This window comes from Rhincodon typus, chromosome 23 (genome assembly GCF_021869965.1).
Source record: "Rhincodon typus isolate 14 chromosome 23, sRhiTyp1.1, whole genome shotgun sequence".
In the NCBI taxonomy this organism is placed as follows: Eukaryota; Metazoa; Chordata; class Chondrichthyes; order Orectolobiformes; family Rhincodontidae; genus Rhincodon; species Rhincodon typus.
Genome location: NC_063354.1, coordinates 11,314,936 through 11,333,810, shown reverse-complemented (window position 1 = coordinate 11,333,810; position 18,875 = coordinate 11,314,936). Strand labels below are relative to the sequence as shown.

At 39.1% G+C, this 18,875-nt stretch overlaps 1 protein-coding gene across 1 annotated transcript in view; it reads left to right on the top strand.

The window, feature by feature from the left end:
- LOC109928243 (dynein axonemal heavy chain 17-like) overlaps window positions 1–18,875 on the top strand; it is a 334,316-nt gene that overhangs the window by 23,507 nt on the left and 291,934 nt on the right. Inside the window, exons 5-6 of the mRNA XM_048610756.1 lie at window positions 2,842–3,064; window positions 9,298–9,414. Coding sequence (XP_048466713.1) covers window positions 2,842–3,064; window positions 9,298–9,414 — 340 coding nt within the window. The remainder of the gene's footprint in view (window positions 1–2,841; window positions 3,065–9,297; window positions 9,415–18,875) is intronic.

The window sequence follows — 18,875 nt, the reverse complement described above, 5'->3', positions numbered from 1 at the left end:
CTACATAGGTTACAACTTATAGATCTTATAGAAACATATAAAATTATGAAGGGAATAGATAAGATAGAAGTAGAGAGGATGTTTCCACTGGCAGGTGAAGCTAGGACAAGAGGGCATAGCCTCAAGATTAGAGGGAGCAGATTTAGGACTGAATTGAGAAGGAATTTCTTCACCCAGAGGGTTGTTAATTTATGGAATTCCTTGCCCAGTGAAATAGTTGACGCTACTTCAGTAAACGTTTTTAAAGAAAAGGTAGATTTTTTTTGAACAATAAAGGAATTAAGGGTTACGGTGAGAACGCGGGTAAGTGGATCTGAGTCCACGAAAAGATCAGCCATGATCTTATTGAATGGCGGAGCAGGCTCGAAGGGCCAGACGGCCTACTCCTGCTCCTAGTTCTTATGTTCTTATGTTCTTAACAATATTTTACCAAGCCCTGATGTGCCAATTGTGTGTATTCTTTAATATTAGACTTAGAATGAAAGTTCCATTAATTAGATTTCTTCAGTAAACATGATATTACTGATTTATTATAAAACATTTCAATAAATTTGTTATTACACAGAATTTGTAATTCTAAAAAATATGTTTACCACTTTTAATAGCCCAAAACATACGCAAATACAAAAATGCTTTGGTAGAAGGAAAAAATGGATTTCTCTCTGGAGTGATTCACTTTAAAAAACACTTTCTGGCCAAGGCTGGTTACTGTTGAAGGTATAGAATATTCTGAATTTGGTCAATCTGGTGGTTTTGCATGTCACTAGTCATTCACAGTTTCCTCTTTGGTCTTGGCAAACGAAGTTTGCTCAGGAAATCTAATATTGGGAAGTTCCGTCATTCTTCTAAAAGTACAATTAAGTTTCATGTTGAATTTAACCAGTTTGTTGAGGCGAAAGCCTGCTAAGGACAGACTCCAAATAGAAAGAACACTCCAAACAACAAACCTTTCAAAGAAATGTAATAAAGGGGAGGTCAAACCCCGCCCCCCTCTGATAACTAGAACCAAAACACCCAGAGAGGTGCATCTCACCCTATAATTTGTTAAAAGATGTGTGAAATGTGGTATAACCTGCTTCTTTCCCCCAATCTGTTATAAGGGAGGAGTTAAATGAAATAAACTCTTGACACTCACTCTATAATCAACAAATAAGAATTTATTTATCTAACTCTAACAGTGAACAAATTAACTGAACTATTAAAAAGCCAAACAATTCCTCTCTAACTACTAACTATTCCCGAATAAAACAAAATTCTAATGGTATGTTGTTCCAATAAATACAAGTCCCACTTACATAAATAAAAATAGAACTTAGTCTCTCAAAATTATAGCCAGGTACGTGTTCAGAATATTCTGTGTCTTTTCCGTTGATCTTCTGTCAGAAATGTTCTCTCTGTGAATTCTTCTGTCTTGAATATTAAGTAACAGTGCCGCGGTACCTTTATTAATTAGATGATGCCTTCTCTAAGAGCTGAGAGAGCTGATCTCTTATTAGATGGCAGTTGTTCCTCTCCAGATTTTCCAAATGTCCTCATCTTTTATACCCCTGATAACATTTCAATTTCTTACAATAGGATTAGTCCTATGTTGTCAAAACCATCAAATTTAAATCTAATATTTTTTGTATCCAAGTGCCTGGTTTAAATTATTTTGTTAAATTCATACTTATCTTGATAACAAAACAAAACTGTGGCTTGGACTGCTAACTATGCAGCCTTTGATACAAATGTTACAATTCAGATGCTCTGCGCACCCGCAAACCCACAAGCTGCCCACAGATTTTTTTTTTAATCTTCAAGCCTAGAAAAAGCATATCATCTTTTAAAGGGACTATACACTGCCTTCCCTCCTATCATTTTACGAACATCAATATTTTAAAAACATCAATTTCTAACATCTTGCCTTCCAATCCACAAGTATTCTACGCAACTTCACAAGACGGTCATAAAACTGAAATAAACGTGAATTATTGCAGATTCTGGAAATCTGAAATCAAAACAGAAAGCATTGCAGAAACACAACAGGTCTGACAGCATCTTTAGAAACAGAAATTGAGTTAATGGTTCCAATCCAGAATGACATGATGGACAAAACTGAAATCTGGCTTGATAAATCATATTTTGTTTATTGATTTTAGCAAGGTGGTTTCCCATTAAAACATAAGCATGTAATGTTGCAGATTTGCTTTTAACAACAAAACAGAAGTTTATTATCCAGAGTATCAGAAGATAAAATAGACTAAACTAAACTATTTACATGTAAAACATGTTTAAAGATTTCAAAATATGAGGTAAAACTATAATCCCATTAAACACAAAAGCATCCAATTATAGTACTCAAAACACAAAAGAGATTGCCCTTCTCTATCCCACATAGCAGTCAACTAATCTGTGGCTTCAACTCCTGGTTGTGAGAATCTGACAGCTTCATCCTTGATTTAACATATAACTGAGCGTAAAGTTTCTCAGCTTCAAATCGCCCCTCCAGAGTTTTAAACAAGCACTTTTGGTCTGGAATTTCTTACAGTGCAGTTAGACATTTTTAACAATTCTAAACTATCTCCTCCCATTCTCAGGAGCAACTGCCTTATACATCCAACATCACCCAACTGCCCTGCAGAATAGCCTAATGTACTACGCTTCAGTCTGTTCACTCATTAACTCTCCCAATTATCTCTGTCATATTGTACTTTCATAGAAATCATCATGTCCACAGAACAAGAGACAAGTTAATTGTTAAACACTTCTGACACACAGAAAACCTATATGCCATAAGTACAAAGTTCCAAACTTTAAAATAAATGATAGTGGCCTCATAACACCATTTATTTATTTTTGTAGTCTAAGTACTTTGGAGGCTTTCATAAAGGAGACAAATGCTGAATTATCTAAAACAGTGAAAGAAGGGGATTTGAAAGCTCTTATACAAGTAATGGGATACCTGAAAAAAATTAAAGAGCGACAAGTGACCACAGACCACATGTTTGAACCTTTGAAGCAAACCATTGAACTACTCAAGACCTATGATGTAGAGATGCCAGAAGAAGTTCACACACAATTACATGTGAGAAATGACCTTTTATTCTATCAATATTTGTAGAGACTTTCTGTCATATCTTCAAAAATGAATTCTGTGCTACGTATTGCAGTTTAATTATTCAGTTAAAAGTTAAATAAAAATAAATCTTTGTGATAGTCTTTGATAATTTCAACTTGAAGAATGCATCCCTTCTTTTACTGGGGCCATGTTTGATTCTACCAATCTCTCCTCTTATTCCCCTTTCTGTTTTTTTGTTCTTGTCCTTGATTCCCCTTTCTCTGACTCCTCAAAAGGTTCCCATCACCGAGCCAATTTAGTTGAAACACTCCCCAACTATTCCAGCAAATACTCCCTCAAGGCATCAATCTTAGTCCTGCCCAGATGTAACCCATCCAGATTGTACTGGTCTCACCTCCAAAAGAATTGGTCCCAGAAATCTGAAACCCCTCCCCTCACCACACACACACACACGCACACTATTTCTTTTCCCACATGTTCATCCCATATATCCTTCAATTTCTAATCTGACTAGTGTGTTGCGCTGGTGGTAATCCTGAGAACACTACCTTTTGATGTCCTTTCCAGCTTGCTTTCTAATTCCCTATATTCTGCTTGTAGGACCTCATCCTTTTTTCATAAGTTTGTCATTGGTACCAATATGCACCACGATAACCAGCTGTTCACTTTCTTCTCCAGGGTGTCCTCTAACTACTATGAGACATCCTTGACCCTAGCAGAGGGAGGCAACATACCAAGCTGGAGTCTGGTTTTCAGCAACAGAAATGCCTATCCAGTCCCCTCACAATCGAATCCCTTATGACTACTGCAATTCCACAACCTTTGCTCCTCCCTTGTGCAGCAGAGCTAACTGTGGTGTCACAAATTTGGCTGTTGCTGTGAGAAGCCATTCTTTTCAACAGTATCCAAGGTGATATATTTGTTTTTTTCAGGGGAATGGCCACAGGAGTTTCCTGAATTGCCTGCCTAGTCCTCTTGCTCTGCTTGGTAGTCACGCATTCCCTTTCTGCTTGTGAAGTCTTAGCCTGCAGCATGAACATCTTTTTATATGTGCTATGAGCAATTACCATAGTGATCCCAGCTGCTGCTCTGCTTTGAAATCTGGACTTCCACGAGCTGCATCCTGAGGCACTTTCTACACATATGTTGATCTTGGACACTGGAAATGTGCCTGGCTTTCCAGATAGAGCAGAAGGAGCACACCATCACTTTGAGCTCCTCTGCCATGACTTAACGTTTTTAAATTATGCCTCTTGCAAGATGCTTACTATCAAATAATGTCAATTTCTCTAACACCCTTCTTTCCCATACCTTGTTACTACAGAATACAGTCCTTAGAAACAATAAACAACAAAAAATCCCTACAAACTATGAGCGATAATACTTGTAAATATTTACCTGACCTTACCTACTACTAATAATCAAATCTCTCCCTTGGAGCCTCTACTTCTGCAGTAGGGTAAGGCCACTCAGTTTTCCTGTGATGTCACTCTTTGTTTCTTCCCAACAAGCAGGAGAACCCTTCCTAGACTGCTTCGCCACCATACCAACTGCAAGGACACCTTTCCCAGACTTCTTCACCATGATGCCAGCTGTGAAGTTAGTCTTCCCAGAGTGCCTCACCATGACACCGACTGCAAGGACATTCTTCCCAGACTTCTTCACCTTAATGCCGACTGTGAGGACACCCTTCCCAGACTGCTACATGTTGATGCCAACTGCGAGAACATATTTCCCAGACTGATTTTCATCATGACATTGACCGTGAATACATCATTCCTGGGCTGCTTCACCTGACACTGACTGCAAGGACACCATTTCCAGATTGCTTCACCATGACACTGACTGCAAGGAAACCATTTCCAGATTGCTTCACCATGACACTGACTGCAATGACACTCTTCCCAGACGGTTTCACCATGACACTGACTGTGAGGACACCATTTCCAGACCGCTTCACTGTGACCTGACTGCAAGGACGTTCTTCGCAGATTGCTTCACCTTGATGCTGCCTGCGAGCATACTTCCCAGGTTGTTTCACTGTGATATGGATTGCAAGGACACCCTTTCCAGTTTGCTTCACTGTGAGGTTGACTGCGAGGACACCCTTTCCAGTCTCCTTCACTATGCCATAAACTGTGAGGACGTCCTTTCCACACTGCTTCACCATAATGCTAACTGCAAGGACACTCTTCCCAGACAGTTTTTGTAGCAGTTTATCTTCAAGTCACAGAAAAGATGACTGCCCTGACCAGACAATGGTGTTACTGGCCTAGGACACTGCTGATGTTAATGACTATAAACCCATAGATATAGGAGTAGATGTAGGTCATTCAGCCATTGAGTATGCTCCATCATTCAATGAGATCATGGCTGATCTGATAATCCTCAGCTCCAGTTTTCTGCTATTCCCCCATAACCTATGAGTCCCTTACTGATTAAAAATCTATTTCAATATTTAATATACTTAATGAATCAACCTCAACAGTCCATTATGGTACAGAATTCCACAGATTCACTGCATGCTGAGAGAAAACTTCCTCCTCATCTCTGCCTCAAATGTGTGAAATCTGAGATTATGCCTCTGATCCTTGACTCTCCCGCAAGGTGAAACAACCTTACCCCCTCTATTCTGTCAAGTCCCTGAAGAATGTTATATATTTTAATAAGGTTAGCTCTCATTCTTCCATGCTGGAACGAGTATAGACTCAATCTTTTCAACTTCTCCCATAAGAGAGTTCCTCCATCCATGGGGCATCAACCTAGTGAACTTTCCCTGGAATACCTCCAATGCCAAGATATCTTTTCTTAGATAGGATGCTCAAAACTAATCACAATATGCCAGCTGTGGTCTGACTAGGGCCTTGTATAATTTTAGCAAAATGTCCCTATTTCTTTATTTTATTTCTTTTGAAACAAAAGCCAACATTCCTTTTCTTTACCCTAATACTACTGAACTTAGATGCTAGTTTTACATGATTCATGTGTGATGACTCCCAATTCTGTCTGTTCCATAGCATTCTGCAGTCTTTCTCTGGTTAAGTAATATTCAGCTCCTCTTTTCTTCACATTATGTTTCATCTGCCAAATTTTTGCCCACTCACTTAATCTGCCCATATCCCTGTAAAACTCTTTGTGTGATCCCCACCACTTTCCTCTGTATCACCTGCAAACTTGGCAATAGTACATTCACTCATTCGGTCATTAATATCAGATATTCATTTATTAATATATATTGTAAATAATTGTGACCCCAGCACAGATCCCTGAGGCACACCAATAGCTACAGGTCACTATCCTGAAAAAGTCCCCTTTATCCCAACTCTCTGTTGTCTATTAGTCAGCTAATCCACTATCCATGTCATGATAGTCCATTCAGCACCATGGACTCAGGACTATTAAGTAACCTAATGTGTGATATCTCATCAAACGCCTTCTGAATATACATATATACTACATCCACTACTCCCCTTTGTCTATCTTGCTTGTTACCTCCTTAAAGAAGTCTAGTAAATTTTCAGGCATAATTTTCCCTTCATAAAGCCATGCTAACTGTGCTTAATAATATCTTGCATTTCTAAATGCCCTGCTATTGCATCTTTTATAATAGACTGTAAAATTTTCTTTGTAACAAATGTGAGGCTAACTGGCCTACAGTTACCTGTTTTCTGGGAAGTGCCAAATAACGTTTATAAGAATGATAACTAAAATAAAAACGTATAACTATCGAGGAAGGCTTGTATAATCTGGCATTTGTCTTGCCAGTAAATGACTGAGAGTTGGCATGGAAAGGGCCTTTAAAACTTTGATAGTTTTGACAGGGTAAACAAAAAGAATATGTTTCCACTTGTGGGAATTCATTAACTAAGACCAATAAGATATCCAATGATGCATTCAATAATAAATTTAGGAGAAACATCTTTACTGGGAGGATTAATGCAGAAACCTGCTATATGCATGTGATTATGTATTTCATTTAGTCCAGCTGAATTTTCAGAAAACAATTAGGATCAAAAGACTAATTGGGATATTGGGTCACCAGATTAAACTGTTAGCCCAAAAGAGGTTGAAATTGAAGAGTAGTGGAGTGGAGTGTGTGGTGATGGAGGATAGTTTTGTTCATAAATAAAAGTTTAAGATTGTATGGAGTATAACATTGTTATTTTGCTCTTCTTGGCAGCAGAGGAAATGGGATAAGGAAATGGAAAGTCACCAGTTCCAAGCAAGTAGGGATAGGAGCTAATTCTGGACTATTTCCACATAATGTTGTATATGTGGACTTGAAAACTAAAACAAGGGCATATAATCTATGGTACAATGTGACAAGAATGATATAAATGTTTGAGAGTTTGTTTGAAGTGTTGAAATGCTTTTGAAGTAATCCAAGGACATTGTCCCATTTTCACATATTTATATGGATCAATAAACAACTACTTGATTTATGTTACAGTTGACTTGTGTTGATTGTCTTTAGATACTCCCAAGCATTTTCCTAATGCATGGTTAGAATGTGAAGGTCACTACCACATAGTATATTGAGGGATGCAAAGGTGTAATTTCGAAACAATCCTCCAAATTTGGTCAGTGATAATTTTACCATTGACATTATGCTTTCAGCTGCCTAAGCAGCTTGCAATTATCTTAATGGACTGAAACATTACAATAGACTTCACAGGAATGTTATGAAACAAAATATGACATCAACCCACAAAAGAAATGTTAGGAGATATAATATCAGTAATGTAAGTTTGATCAAAAATGTATGGTTCAAGGAGCCTCTCATAGGATGAGGCAGAGGTTGAGAAGAAGTGAGGCTTAGGAAGGAATTTCAGAGGACAGATCTATCAACATGCAGCTAACAACATGGATGAAATAACTCTACAGAAGCCGGTATCCTGTCACTAAGTCACCCTTTATTTACACGTGCATTGTACTTTTCATTGCTTCAGCTTCCTCAGAGCCAGATCTCAGAGTAAATAGAACCTCTGACATACCTGTTTAAATCTGTCAACCAGGGATCCTTGATTGGACCAGGTTAACAGCCCTAATTAGGGAACTCCTTTTCTAAGAGGTTCACCTGGCTAGCCGCATTGCAATCAGTACATCGAACAGTAATTATAGGGAATGTATAAGAGGTCTGACTTAGAGGACTGTAAGATTCATAGAGAATTATATGGCTAGAAGAAGTTACAGAGGAAGGACTGAGGAAGAGAAGGTGAAGAAGGGGACAGGACAAGAAGAATTTGAAAGCAAAGATTAAAATTTAAAATTGAAGCATTATTTGACTAGAAGCCAGTGTAAGCTAGCAAGTACAAGGTAATGACCCTTCCTTACCGGACCTGAAACATTAACTCTGATTTTCTCTTCACAGAGCTGCCAGATCTACTGAGCTTTTCCAGCAACTTCTGTTTTTGTTCCTGATTTACAGCATCCACAGTTCTTTTGGTTTTTAATGAATAAATGGGACTTTGTGTTAGTATACAAACAACAGAGTTTTGTATAAATTTAAGTTTGTGGAGTTGGAGTAGGAGAACAGCCAAAAAAGCACTGGCACAGAGACATGGAGGAAGGTTGCAGCAGCAGATGAGCTGAGGCATTGGCTGAGTGCAATATTATAGCAGAGGTGGATGTAGGTAATCTTTGTGGTGACAACGATATATGATTTGAAGCTATTTTGCAGTCAAAGATAGCATCGATGATGCACCCTATTTGGTACAATTACAGATGATTGCCAGGGTGAGGAATAGAACTGGTCACTGTGGAATATACTTTGTGGCAGTGAATTAAAGCAATGACTTATGAACCAAGGAATATTTTCGGTATTATCTATTCATTGAGAGGAAATTTCTGCTCATCCAGAATTTAATATTGGAAAAATAGCGTGATGGTTTGGAGACAGTGGAGGGGTCAATACTTGAGCAGAGCTTTGTGTCTTGAGAATACATGTGGAAGTGAGTGTGTTAGATTAAATAAATAGGATGTGAGTTGGTTTGCACGCAGCACAAATACCACCATAGGTCTTTTGGGATTTTAATAAGTTTCCATTGTACGTATGCATTGACCTGTTGTCTTTTTGTTACAGTGCCCTATCAGAGTATGGTCTAAACTGGTTAATGTTTAATTTAAAATGAGTAAACCTGTTGGGCTGTAAACTCCTAAGCCAGTTTCAAAGTAAATGATGAAGCAATTATGCTATTTTATTTAATAGTTGAAATATATTTCTTATATCATATATTTAGGATCTTCCAGAACAATGGAATAACACAAAGAAAATTTCTGTTATTTGCAAACACGCTGTGGCACCTTTACAAGCCAATGAAGTCAATGTCATTAGAAGAAAGTGTCTACGATTTGAGGTAAACCATTCCCAGAAAACTGATAACTAATGGTTATTGACATAAAATGACAATTCTTTATTTTAAACTAACTGTTTACCCAATTATTTTAAATGTGTCATGTTTGGTAAATTGGTAGCGACATAATATTTTAAGCTTTTGTTCACTGATGTCTGTACTAGCAATTTTAATGGGGATATGACAAAACAAATGAAGATTTATCCTCTCAGGTTTGTCTTGATGCCACATCACCTGAGGTTCTGTCATCTGAAGCGGCTGGATCACACCGTTTGCCTGAAACTCCTAAATCTAGGCAGTCTATCAGCTGAAGTGTTCCACTGCAGAATGTCAGTTGGTGAAGGGTGGAAACAAAGTCATTCTTTCAACATTTTTATAAGCACTTACTTACAGACTCCAGCATATATCATAATACAACAAATATAGTTTTAGTCTGGGACTATTATATTTATTTTGAAATAAACTTAGAGATTTATGACAAACTGAGTGTTCCATTTGAAAGAACACCACTAACCCAAATTAACAATAGAAATATCTAAAACTTTCAGGAAAATCGAGCAGATCAAATTAAAATGACGTTTCTCAGTGATAATGCACTTCAGTCCTCCTGGTGCCCATGCTTTGTGGAAGTGCTGAAGGATATTAGTGGACATCTCATACTCCTTCTCTTGGGACATCTCAGAATGGCTGTAACTATAGACGAGAGGTAGTCAGTCAATTATATGTAATTCTAAAGGCGAATGCGTAATTAATGTCCACCACCTGTCTATGATTGACCATGCTTAATATACAAGTAACAGATTCCTTCTGTAAGTCAGAGACCTTTATAAGTTGTGAACTAATTGCCCTCAACCAACTGTTTTTTACCTGCCTTTGCATTCTTGTCGGGTTCTAAAGGACATAGCCAATAGACTGGGTCTGTGGCAAGTGGTGAGGGAGCCAACAAGAAGGCAAAACATACTTCGTACATACCAATCTGTTGGCTGCAGATATATCTGTCCATGACAGTATCGGTAAGTGTGACCACTGCACAGTCCTTGTGGAGATGAAGTCCCACCTTCATGGGAATGGCATGGTGGCATTGTGGTTAGCACTGATGCCTCACAGTGTCAGGGACCCAGGTATCGATTCCAGCCTTGGGTGACTATGTGGAGTTTGCATGTTCTCCCTTTGTCTGTGTGGTTTTCCTCCCAGTACACTGGTTTCCTCCCACAGTCTAAAAAATTGACCTTGCTAAATTGCCCTGTAGTGTCCAGGGATGTGCAGGCTAGGTGGATTAGCCACGTCAGGCTGGAGTCTGGGAATAGCGTCCGGGAGTGGAGGGGTAGGGTGCATGTCTGGGTGGGATGATCTTCAGAGGGTCAGTGCAAACTCAATGGGCTGAATGGCCTCTATACATTGAGTTTACTCTCCAGTATGTTATGTGGCACTATGACCTTGCTAAATGGGACAGACTTCGAACAGAACTGGGCAAACATGATGCTCTACGGCCATGAACAGCAGCATAATTGTGCTCCAACACAATCTGAAACTTCATAGCCCAGCATATCCTCCAATTATCCATTACTATCAAGCTAGGGGATCGACCCTAGTTCAATAGAGAGAGCAGGATGGCATGCCAGGAGTAGCACAGGTAGACCTAAAAATGAGGTGTCAAGCTGGTGAAGCTACCAAACAAGACTACTTGCATGCCAAACAGCGTAAGCAATCCTACAACCAATGGATCAGATCTAAGCTCTGCAGTCCTGCCACATCCAGTTGCGTATGGTGGTGAATGATTAAACAGTTCACTGGAGGAGGAAGAGGAGGCTCCGCAAATATGCCCATCTTCAATGATGGAAGAGTCCAACATAATGGTGCAAAAGCTAAAGCTGAAGCATTTATAGCAATCTTCAGCTAGAACTGCCAAGTGGGTGATCTGCCTTAACCTCCCCCAATGGTCCCCAGACTTATGAATACCAGTCTTTGGCAATTCGATTCACTCCATGTGATATCAAGAAAGGGAGTCACTGGTTAGTGTAAAAGCTATGGGCCCTGACAATATTCTGGCAATATTACTGAAGACTTGTACCTAGAACGTGCCACTACCCTGGACAAGCTCTTCCAGTTACAACAATGGCATCTACTGAGCAAAGTAGAAAATTGCGCAGTTATGTCCTATACACAAAAAGCAGGACACATCCAACCTGGCCAATTACCGCCCCATCAATCTACTCTTGAACATTTGTAAAGTGATGGAAGGTGTCATCAACAGTGCTATCAAGCTGAACCTGCTCAGCAATAACCTGCTCAGTAATGGTCAGTTTTTGTTCCACCAGGACCAATGAGCTCTTGATTTCATTGTGGCCTTGGTTCAAGCATGGATGAAAGAGCTGAATTCCTGAGGTAAGATGAGGTGAAAGTGACAGACTTGACATCATTCAACTGTGTGTGGCATCAAAGTGCCCTAGCAAAACTGGAATCAATGGTATCAGGTGTAAACTCTCCACTGGTTGGAATTATTCCTGGCACATAGGAAAATGGTTGTGGTTGTCGAAGTTTAGTCACCTCAGCTCTACGGCATCTCTGCAAGACTTCCTCAGGGGAGTGTCCTAGGCTCACTATCCTCAGCTACTTCATTTAATGACCTTCCCTTTATCATAAGGTCAAAAGTGGGGATGTTTGCCAATGATTGCACAATGTTCAGCACATTCATGACTCCTCAGACACTGAAGCAATACATGTTTAAATGCAACAACATCTGGACACTATCCAGGCTTGCCTGACAAGTAGCAAGTGACATTTGCAACACACAACTTCGAGGCAATGACCATCACCAACAGACATAATCTAACCACTGCCCCTTGATATTCACAGGTATTACCATCACTGAATCCCCCACTATCAACATCAACCAGACTCGCCACATAAACACAATGGCTACAAGAACAAGTCAGAATCTTAGTATGCTGGCGAGTAACTCACCTCCTGATTCCCCAGAGCCTGTCCACCATCTACAAAGTACAAGTTAGGAGTGTGATGGAATACTCCCCACTTGCCTGAATGAGTGCAGCTTCAACAAGACTAAAGAAGTTGGTCGCCATCCATGACAAAGCAGCCCATTTGATTGACATCACATCCACAAGCATCAACTCCGTGCACCACTGACACTCAGTAGCAGCTGTATGTACTATCTACAAAATACATTGCAGAAATTCACCAAAGATCCTTAGATACCACCTTCCAAGCCCATGACCACTTCCATCTAGAAGCACAAGGCCATCAGATACATGGGAACATCACCACTTGTAAGTTCTCCTCCAAGCCACTCTCCATCCAGACTTGGAAATATATCATTGTCCCTTCATTGTTGCTGGGTCAAAATCCTGGAATTCTCTCCATAATGGCATTGTGTGCCAACTCACAAAGTGTTGGCTTCAGCTGCTAAAGAAGGCAGCTCACCTTCTCAATGGCAACTACGGATAGGCAATAAATGCTGATCAGCCAATGACGCTCATGTTCCATGAATGAATTAAAAAAGGTAAATGAAAGTACATGGAGAAAAGATATTGAAGATCAGTAAGTCCTAGCGAGAAAAAAGGTCACCTCAGTGAGCCCTGAGGACAGAAAGCATTGAACTGTCTTCTTCATTGTGTGTGTGTCTATATGTGTGTTTGTGTTCATGTTCGTGTTTGTGTTTGTGTGATGTGTATGTATTTGTTAAGTTTTACAAGGAAGTTAAAGATTATTCTACTTTTACAGGGACTTTCAACCAAACAGAACATGACACTTTCCACTTATACTGTCAACACAGGCCCCAATTTTATTATATAACTTGCTCAGACATCAAAATCTCCTCAAACTAAACCAACATGTTTTAAAGGTTTATTTCCATTCTTTGTCTTTTCCATTCTTTGTCTTTTCCATCCTGATGTGGGCAAAGTCAGAAGTCACACGATACCAGGTTATAGTCCAACAGCTTTATGTGAAGTGACAAGCTTTCAGAGTGCTACTCCTTTGTCAGGTGAAGTATGCAATAATGTAAATAAGAGCTTTCAGAAATCTACTAGAATCAGACATCAGTCATTCATAGCTAAGGGAAGCCAGTTATGGACTACCTCTCCAATGTCCTGTCTCCAATGTGCAGAATCGAGACCTGAGTCACAAATTTTTGGGTAGTGTTATAAAGCGGAGGTTGATGCCCCTCTGAGAACTAAAACTGAAACACTCAAAGAGGACCTCCTCGCCTTATAATCTGTAAAATGAATATGAAAAATGGTGTAACCTGCCTTTCAGCAACTTGTAGTGTTTAAATAAAATAAATCCCTGAAACTCACTTTAAAATCAACAAGTAACAATTTATTTATCTAACTCTAACAGAGAACAAATTACCCAAAGTAGTAATAAATTGAATAAGTCTCTAACTACTAACTATTCCTGAATAAAACAAGATTCTAATAATCTGCTGTTCCAATAAATATAAGTCCCACTTATTTAAAAGAAAATAAAATTTAGTTTCACGAAATTACAGCCAGCTTTCATGTTTTCTGAAATGTTCTGTCCCTTCTCCATCCATTCTTCTGTCAGGAATATTAACTAGTTGTGCCTTGAGTACCTTTATTATTTAGATGATGCTTTCTCTAAGACATAGAGGAGGCTGTGAGAGCCAGCGATTCTCACTTAAAAGCTGAGGGCTGTTAGCTCTGATGCATGGCAGTTAAGAACATAGAACATAGAACAGTATAGCACAGTACAAGCCCTTCGGCCCATGATGTTGTGCCGACCTATTATCCTACTAAGATCAAACTACCCTGCATACCCTACATTTTACTATCCTCTATGTGCCTATCCAAGAGTCGCTTAAAAGTCTCTAAAGTATCTGACTCCACTACCACAGCCAGCAGCGCATTCCACACGTCCACCACTCTCTATGTGAAGAACCAACCTCTGACATCTCCCCTATACCTTCCTCTAATCACCTTAAAATTAGACCCCCTCGTAATAGTCATTTCCGCCCTGGGAATAAGTCTCTGACTATCCACTCTATCTATGCCTCTCATCGTCTTGTACACAATGTTAGCTCTGGGGCTTTGTCTAACTGCCCTCTTCTTTTTATGACCTTGATGACATATCAATATTTCTTACAATAGGATTGGTCCTATGTTGTCAAAACCATCAGATTTAAATTTGATATGTTTTTGGTATCTAAGTACCTGGTTCAAATTGATTGGCTAAATTTAAAACTTGTTGTCTTGGTAAGAACTGCTGCTTGGCCTGCTGACTGTATGGTCTTTTGATACAAATGTTTTGATTCGTGTGCTCTCTCAGTAATTGCAATCTTTCAAGCTGCTGCTCACCGACATCCATTTGAAATCTCTAAGAATAGAAAAAGCACATGATCTTTTAAAGGGACCACACAATGCTTTCCCCCCCTAGCATTTTACAAACACCAACTTCTAACTTCCGGCCCCCATCCACAAGTACTCTACCCAACTTTGCAACACCTCTCCCCTTAAGAAAAAATGAACCATCATTATGAAAAGGTGGCTTCGTTTTTTTCAAAAACTATAACTTCATTATATGACTAGATCCACAGCTCATTAATGTACAGTTACACATTTTATACTAATTCTATATATATATAAAACATTGAACCCCACTGTTTCTATCTTATATAAGCATGTTTCTTTTAAATTCGCGATAAAGCATCCGCAATAATATTTTCACAACTCACAACATGTACAATATGTAAATTAAATGCTTGCAATATGAGACTCCACTGAAATAATCTGGTGTTCTTGTCCTTAAATCTTTCCAGAAATGTGAAGGGATTGTGATCAGTTTACACAATCATCTCTGAGGCATTGTTTGCAACATAAACATTAAAATGTTATAAAGCCATTGCCAAATTCAATAACTCTTTTTCAATGATTTCTTTTCTGTTGGATATTGAGTTTTTTTGAAAAATAACCGATTGGCCTTTCAATTCCACAATCATCCTCCTGTAACAACACAGCTCCAACACCTACATCACTTTTTTTGATGGTGATTCTGAAGGGTTTTTAAAAATTTGGCATATCTAAAACTGGTGCGGTGGTTACCACTGCTTTTAAATTCTCAAATGCCTCCTGGCATTGTTCTGTCCACTGAAATTTTGTGTCCGTTTTTAACAAATCCGTCAATGGTGCCACCACGCTATTAAAGTTCGGTACAAATTTCCTGTAGACTCTGCTCAATCATAAGATCATAGTACCTCCTTCTTCGAGGATGATCTTGGAAATTCCTTGATGGTCTTAGTCTTCACATTCCTTGGTGTCATCTGTCCTTATCCGATGTTGTGTCCTAAGAATGTCACTTCCACCTTTATAAACTCTGTTTTTGCCACTTTTATGACCAACTTTGCCTTCCATAGTATCTCAAAGAGATCTGCCAAAGGCTGCATGTGATCTTTCCACAACTGCCTAAAGATCACAAAGTAATCTATGTGAACGGCACAATTAGTCAATCCTGCAACAACTCTGTTCATAAGCCTTTGAAAAGTGGCATGTGCATTTTTCATTCCAAAGGGCGTTACTTTAAATTGATATAGCACATTTGGGGTTACAAAAGCAGAAACTGTGTTCACTCTGTGACAAAAGTACTTGCCAGTAACCATGAAGTAAGTCCAACTTTGTGATGTAAGTGGCTTGTCCTACTTTTTCCACGCAGTCCTTTAGCCTTGGAATTCGGTACGAGTCAGATTTGGTCACAGCGTTGAACTTTGATAATCTACGCAGAAACATTGAGAATCAATGGGAATCAACACGATTGGCAAACTTCTTTCACTTTGACTCATCTCTATGATGTCTTCTTGGAGCATCGTTTCCACTTCCTTCTCGACCTGCGCTGCTTTGTGAGGATTAAGCCCGCAGGGATGTTGCTTTATCAGAACAGCATTCCCCACGTCAACCTCAGGTACTATGGTGTTAGTGCTCCCCATTTTATTTCTACATATGTCCTCATCGCACTGTAACCAATCTTTCAATTCAGTTCTCTGCTCCTGGGACACAGAGCTCACTACCCTATCCTATTCCTTAAGGATTTCCTCATTATTCAGTTTATTCTAAGGCACATCAAAATCCAAATCTTCTGGATTTGATTCCTCACTCTGAATGGCAGTAACTAATACCTGTTTCTCTGGTTCCCTATTCCTGTCATAGTAAGATTTCATCATATTCACATAGCATACCCGATAAAGTTTTTTCCTATCTGGCATCTTCACCAGATAATTCACCTGACTGAACTTCTTCTCAATCTGATAGGGACCACTAAACCATGCTTTGAAGGGATCTCCTGCCACTGGTAATAGCATTAATGCTTTATTCCCACGGGCAAATGTATGAATTTTAGATTTCTTATCTGCTTCTCGCTTCGTTAGGTGCTGTGCCACCTTCAAATGTTGTCTAGCTAATTTACCTACTCTGTTTAATCTTTCTCTCACCTCAGAAACATAATCCAACTCAGATCTCTGGCTTTGGACTTATAAACTTTTCCTTAATTAATCTTAAAGGCCCTCTTACTTTGTGTCCGAATATCAACTCAAATGGAGTAAACTGAATCGATTCATTTGGAGCATCTCTAATGGCAAATAATAAAAATGGGATACCTTTATCCCAATCATTTGGGTAACCCTGGCAATAAGGCCTCATCTTGATATTTAGGGTCTGATGCCACCTTTCTAATGCTCCCTGGGATTTGGGATGGTATGCACTTTAAATCAAGTGTTTGATGCCTAACCTATCCATGAACTCCTTAAATAATTTGGCAGTAACATTGGATCCTTGGTCTGACTGAATCTCCCTGGTTAGCCCATAATGGATAAAGAAAGCAAGCAACTCCTCCATAACCATTTTTGCCTTGACATTTTGTGATGGAATTGCTTCCAGAAACCTGGTAGACACATCCATTATGGATAGCAAATACTGGTTCCCACTTTTAGTTTTAGGGAGGTGTCCAACACAATCAGTTATAACTCATGTAAAAGATTCTTCAAATGTGGGAAATGGCATCAATGGTGCCGGTTTTATCACTGTTTGTGGCTTTCCTATCATCTGACATGTATGACATTTATGACAAAACTCAACCATATCTTTATGTAATCCAGGCCAATGGAAATGCTTTTGTATCATAGCCTGAGTCTTCCTCACTCCTAGATGACCTCCTACAGGTAATTTGTGTGCTACCCACAATACTTCCTGTCTGTATTCTACTGGCAACATAATTTCACCCATTTCTCATCTACACTAACCTGCCAAAGTCTCCATTTCTGCCTTAAGATTTTATTCTAGGGTAATAGCGTTCTGGAATACATTCTGATTCCTTTTCCGAGTCGGTTTTATGATATAAATCCTTTATCATCTCATCTCTTTGTTGTGACTCCATTAATCTTTCATTAATCTCTGCTTGATTCTCCACCTGCTTAGGATTTCCTTTATCATCTGATCAAACAGAGTGTCAGCTAATTGGACCTCAACCTCATTACCTTTCTCTTTTTTTCCCTTCTTATTTTAACTTATGGCTGTGGGACCTTGTCACCACATGGTCAGGAAAAATTCCAGGGTATTTTTCTTTTAACTCCACAGTTCCCTGGTTTTCTTTTGGCTTTTCCACTATAATGGGCATCACTCGCACCTGTGATCCAACTATATCATTTCCAAGAACAAACTGTATTCCTAGATTGACCAATTTTTCCATCATTCCCACTATCACTTCCCCAGTTTTGATTGGACTTTCTAGCCTTATCTTACACAGGGCAACATGACTTCTCTCTCCATTTATTCCACAGATTACACTTTCATGGGCAATATTTCAGAAGGAGTGCAAATATTTTCATCTGTTATTATTGGAGACTGACTAACTCCCGTATCTCTCAATATTTTAACTTGTTTACCTACTCCCCCTATTCACCTGAGTAAACCTTGCCCACATAGGTGAAGTCTTTGAAAAGATCTTAGTATCCAGCCTCTGTCTAGGCTGTGCACTCTCCTGCAGCTCCTCGATTTCTTTTGTGATTTCCTTCACTACCTTAATTAATTCCACTGGTTTAGTCTTTTTTTTTTACCACATCCTTTTTCCCAGTGCCTTTTTAATCCACCAGCACTGTGACTTTGTGTGTCCCACCTTTCACTTCTTTCCACCTTCTTGGGTTTCTTTTTTCACATGTGGTAAACTGTTCTCAGCGTGGTCTACTTTTTGTTTTTCATTGAAGGATTTCCCTCTTTCCCAAGTTCTATCTCACATGGTTTGAAATTGCTGTCGGAAGCTAGATTTCGATTTCTGCACTAATGCATATTCATCTGCCATCTCTGCAGCTCTTCTCACTGTTTGAACTTTCTGTTCCTCAATATGAGTTTTTATCACTTCTTCAAGTGAGTTTTTAAACTCCTCCAGCAGAATAGGCCCTCTAAGCTTCTCATATGTCTTTTCAATCTTTAATGCTCTCATCA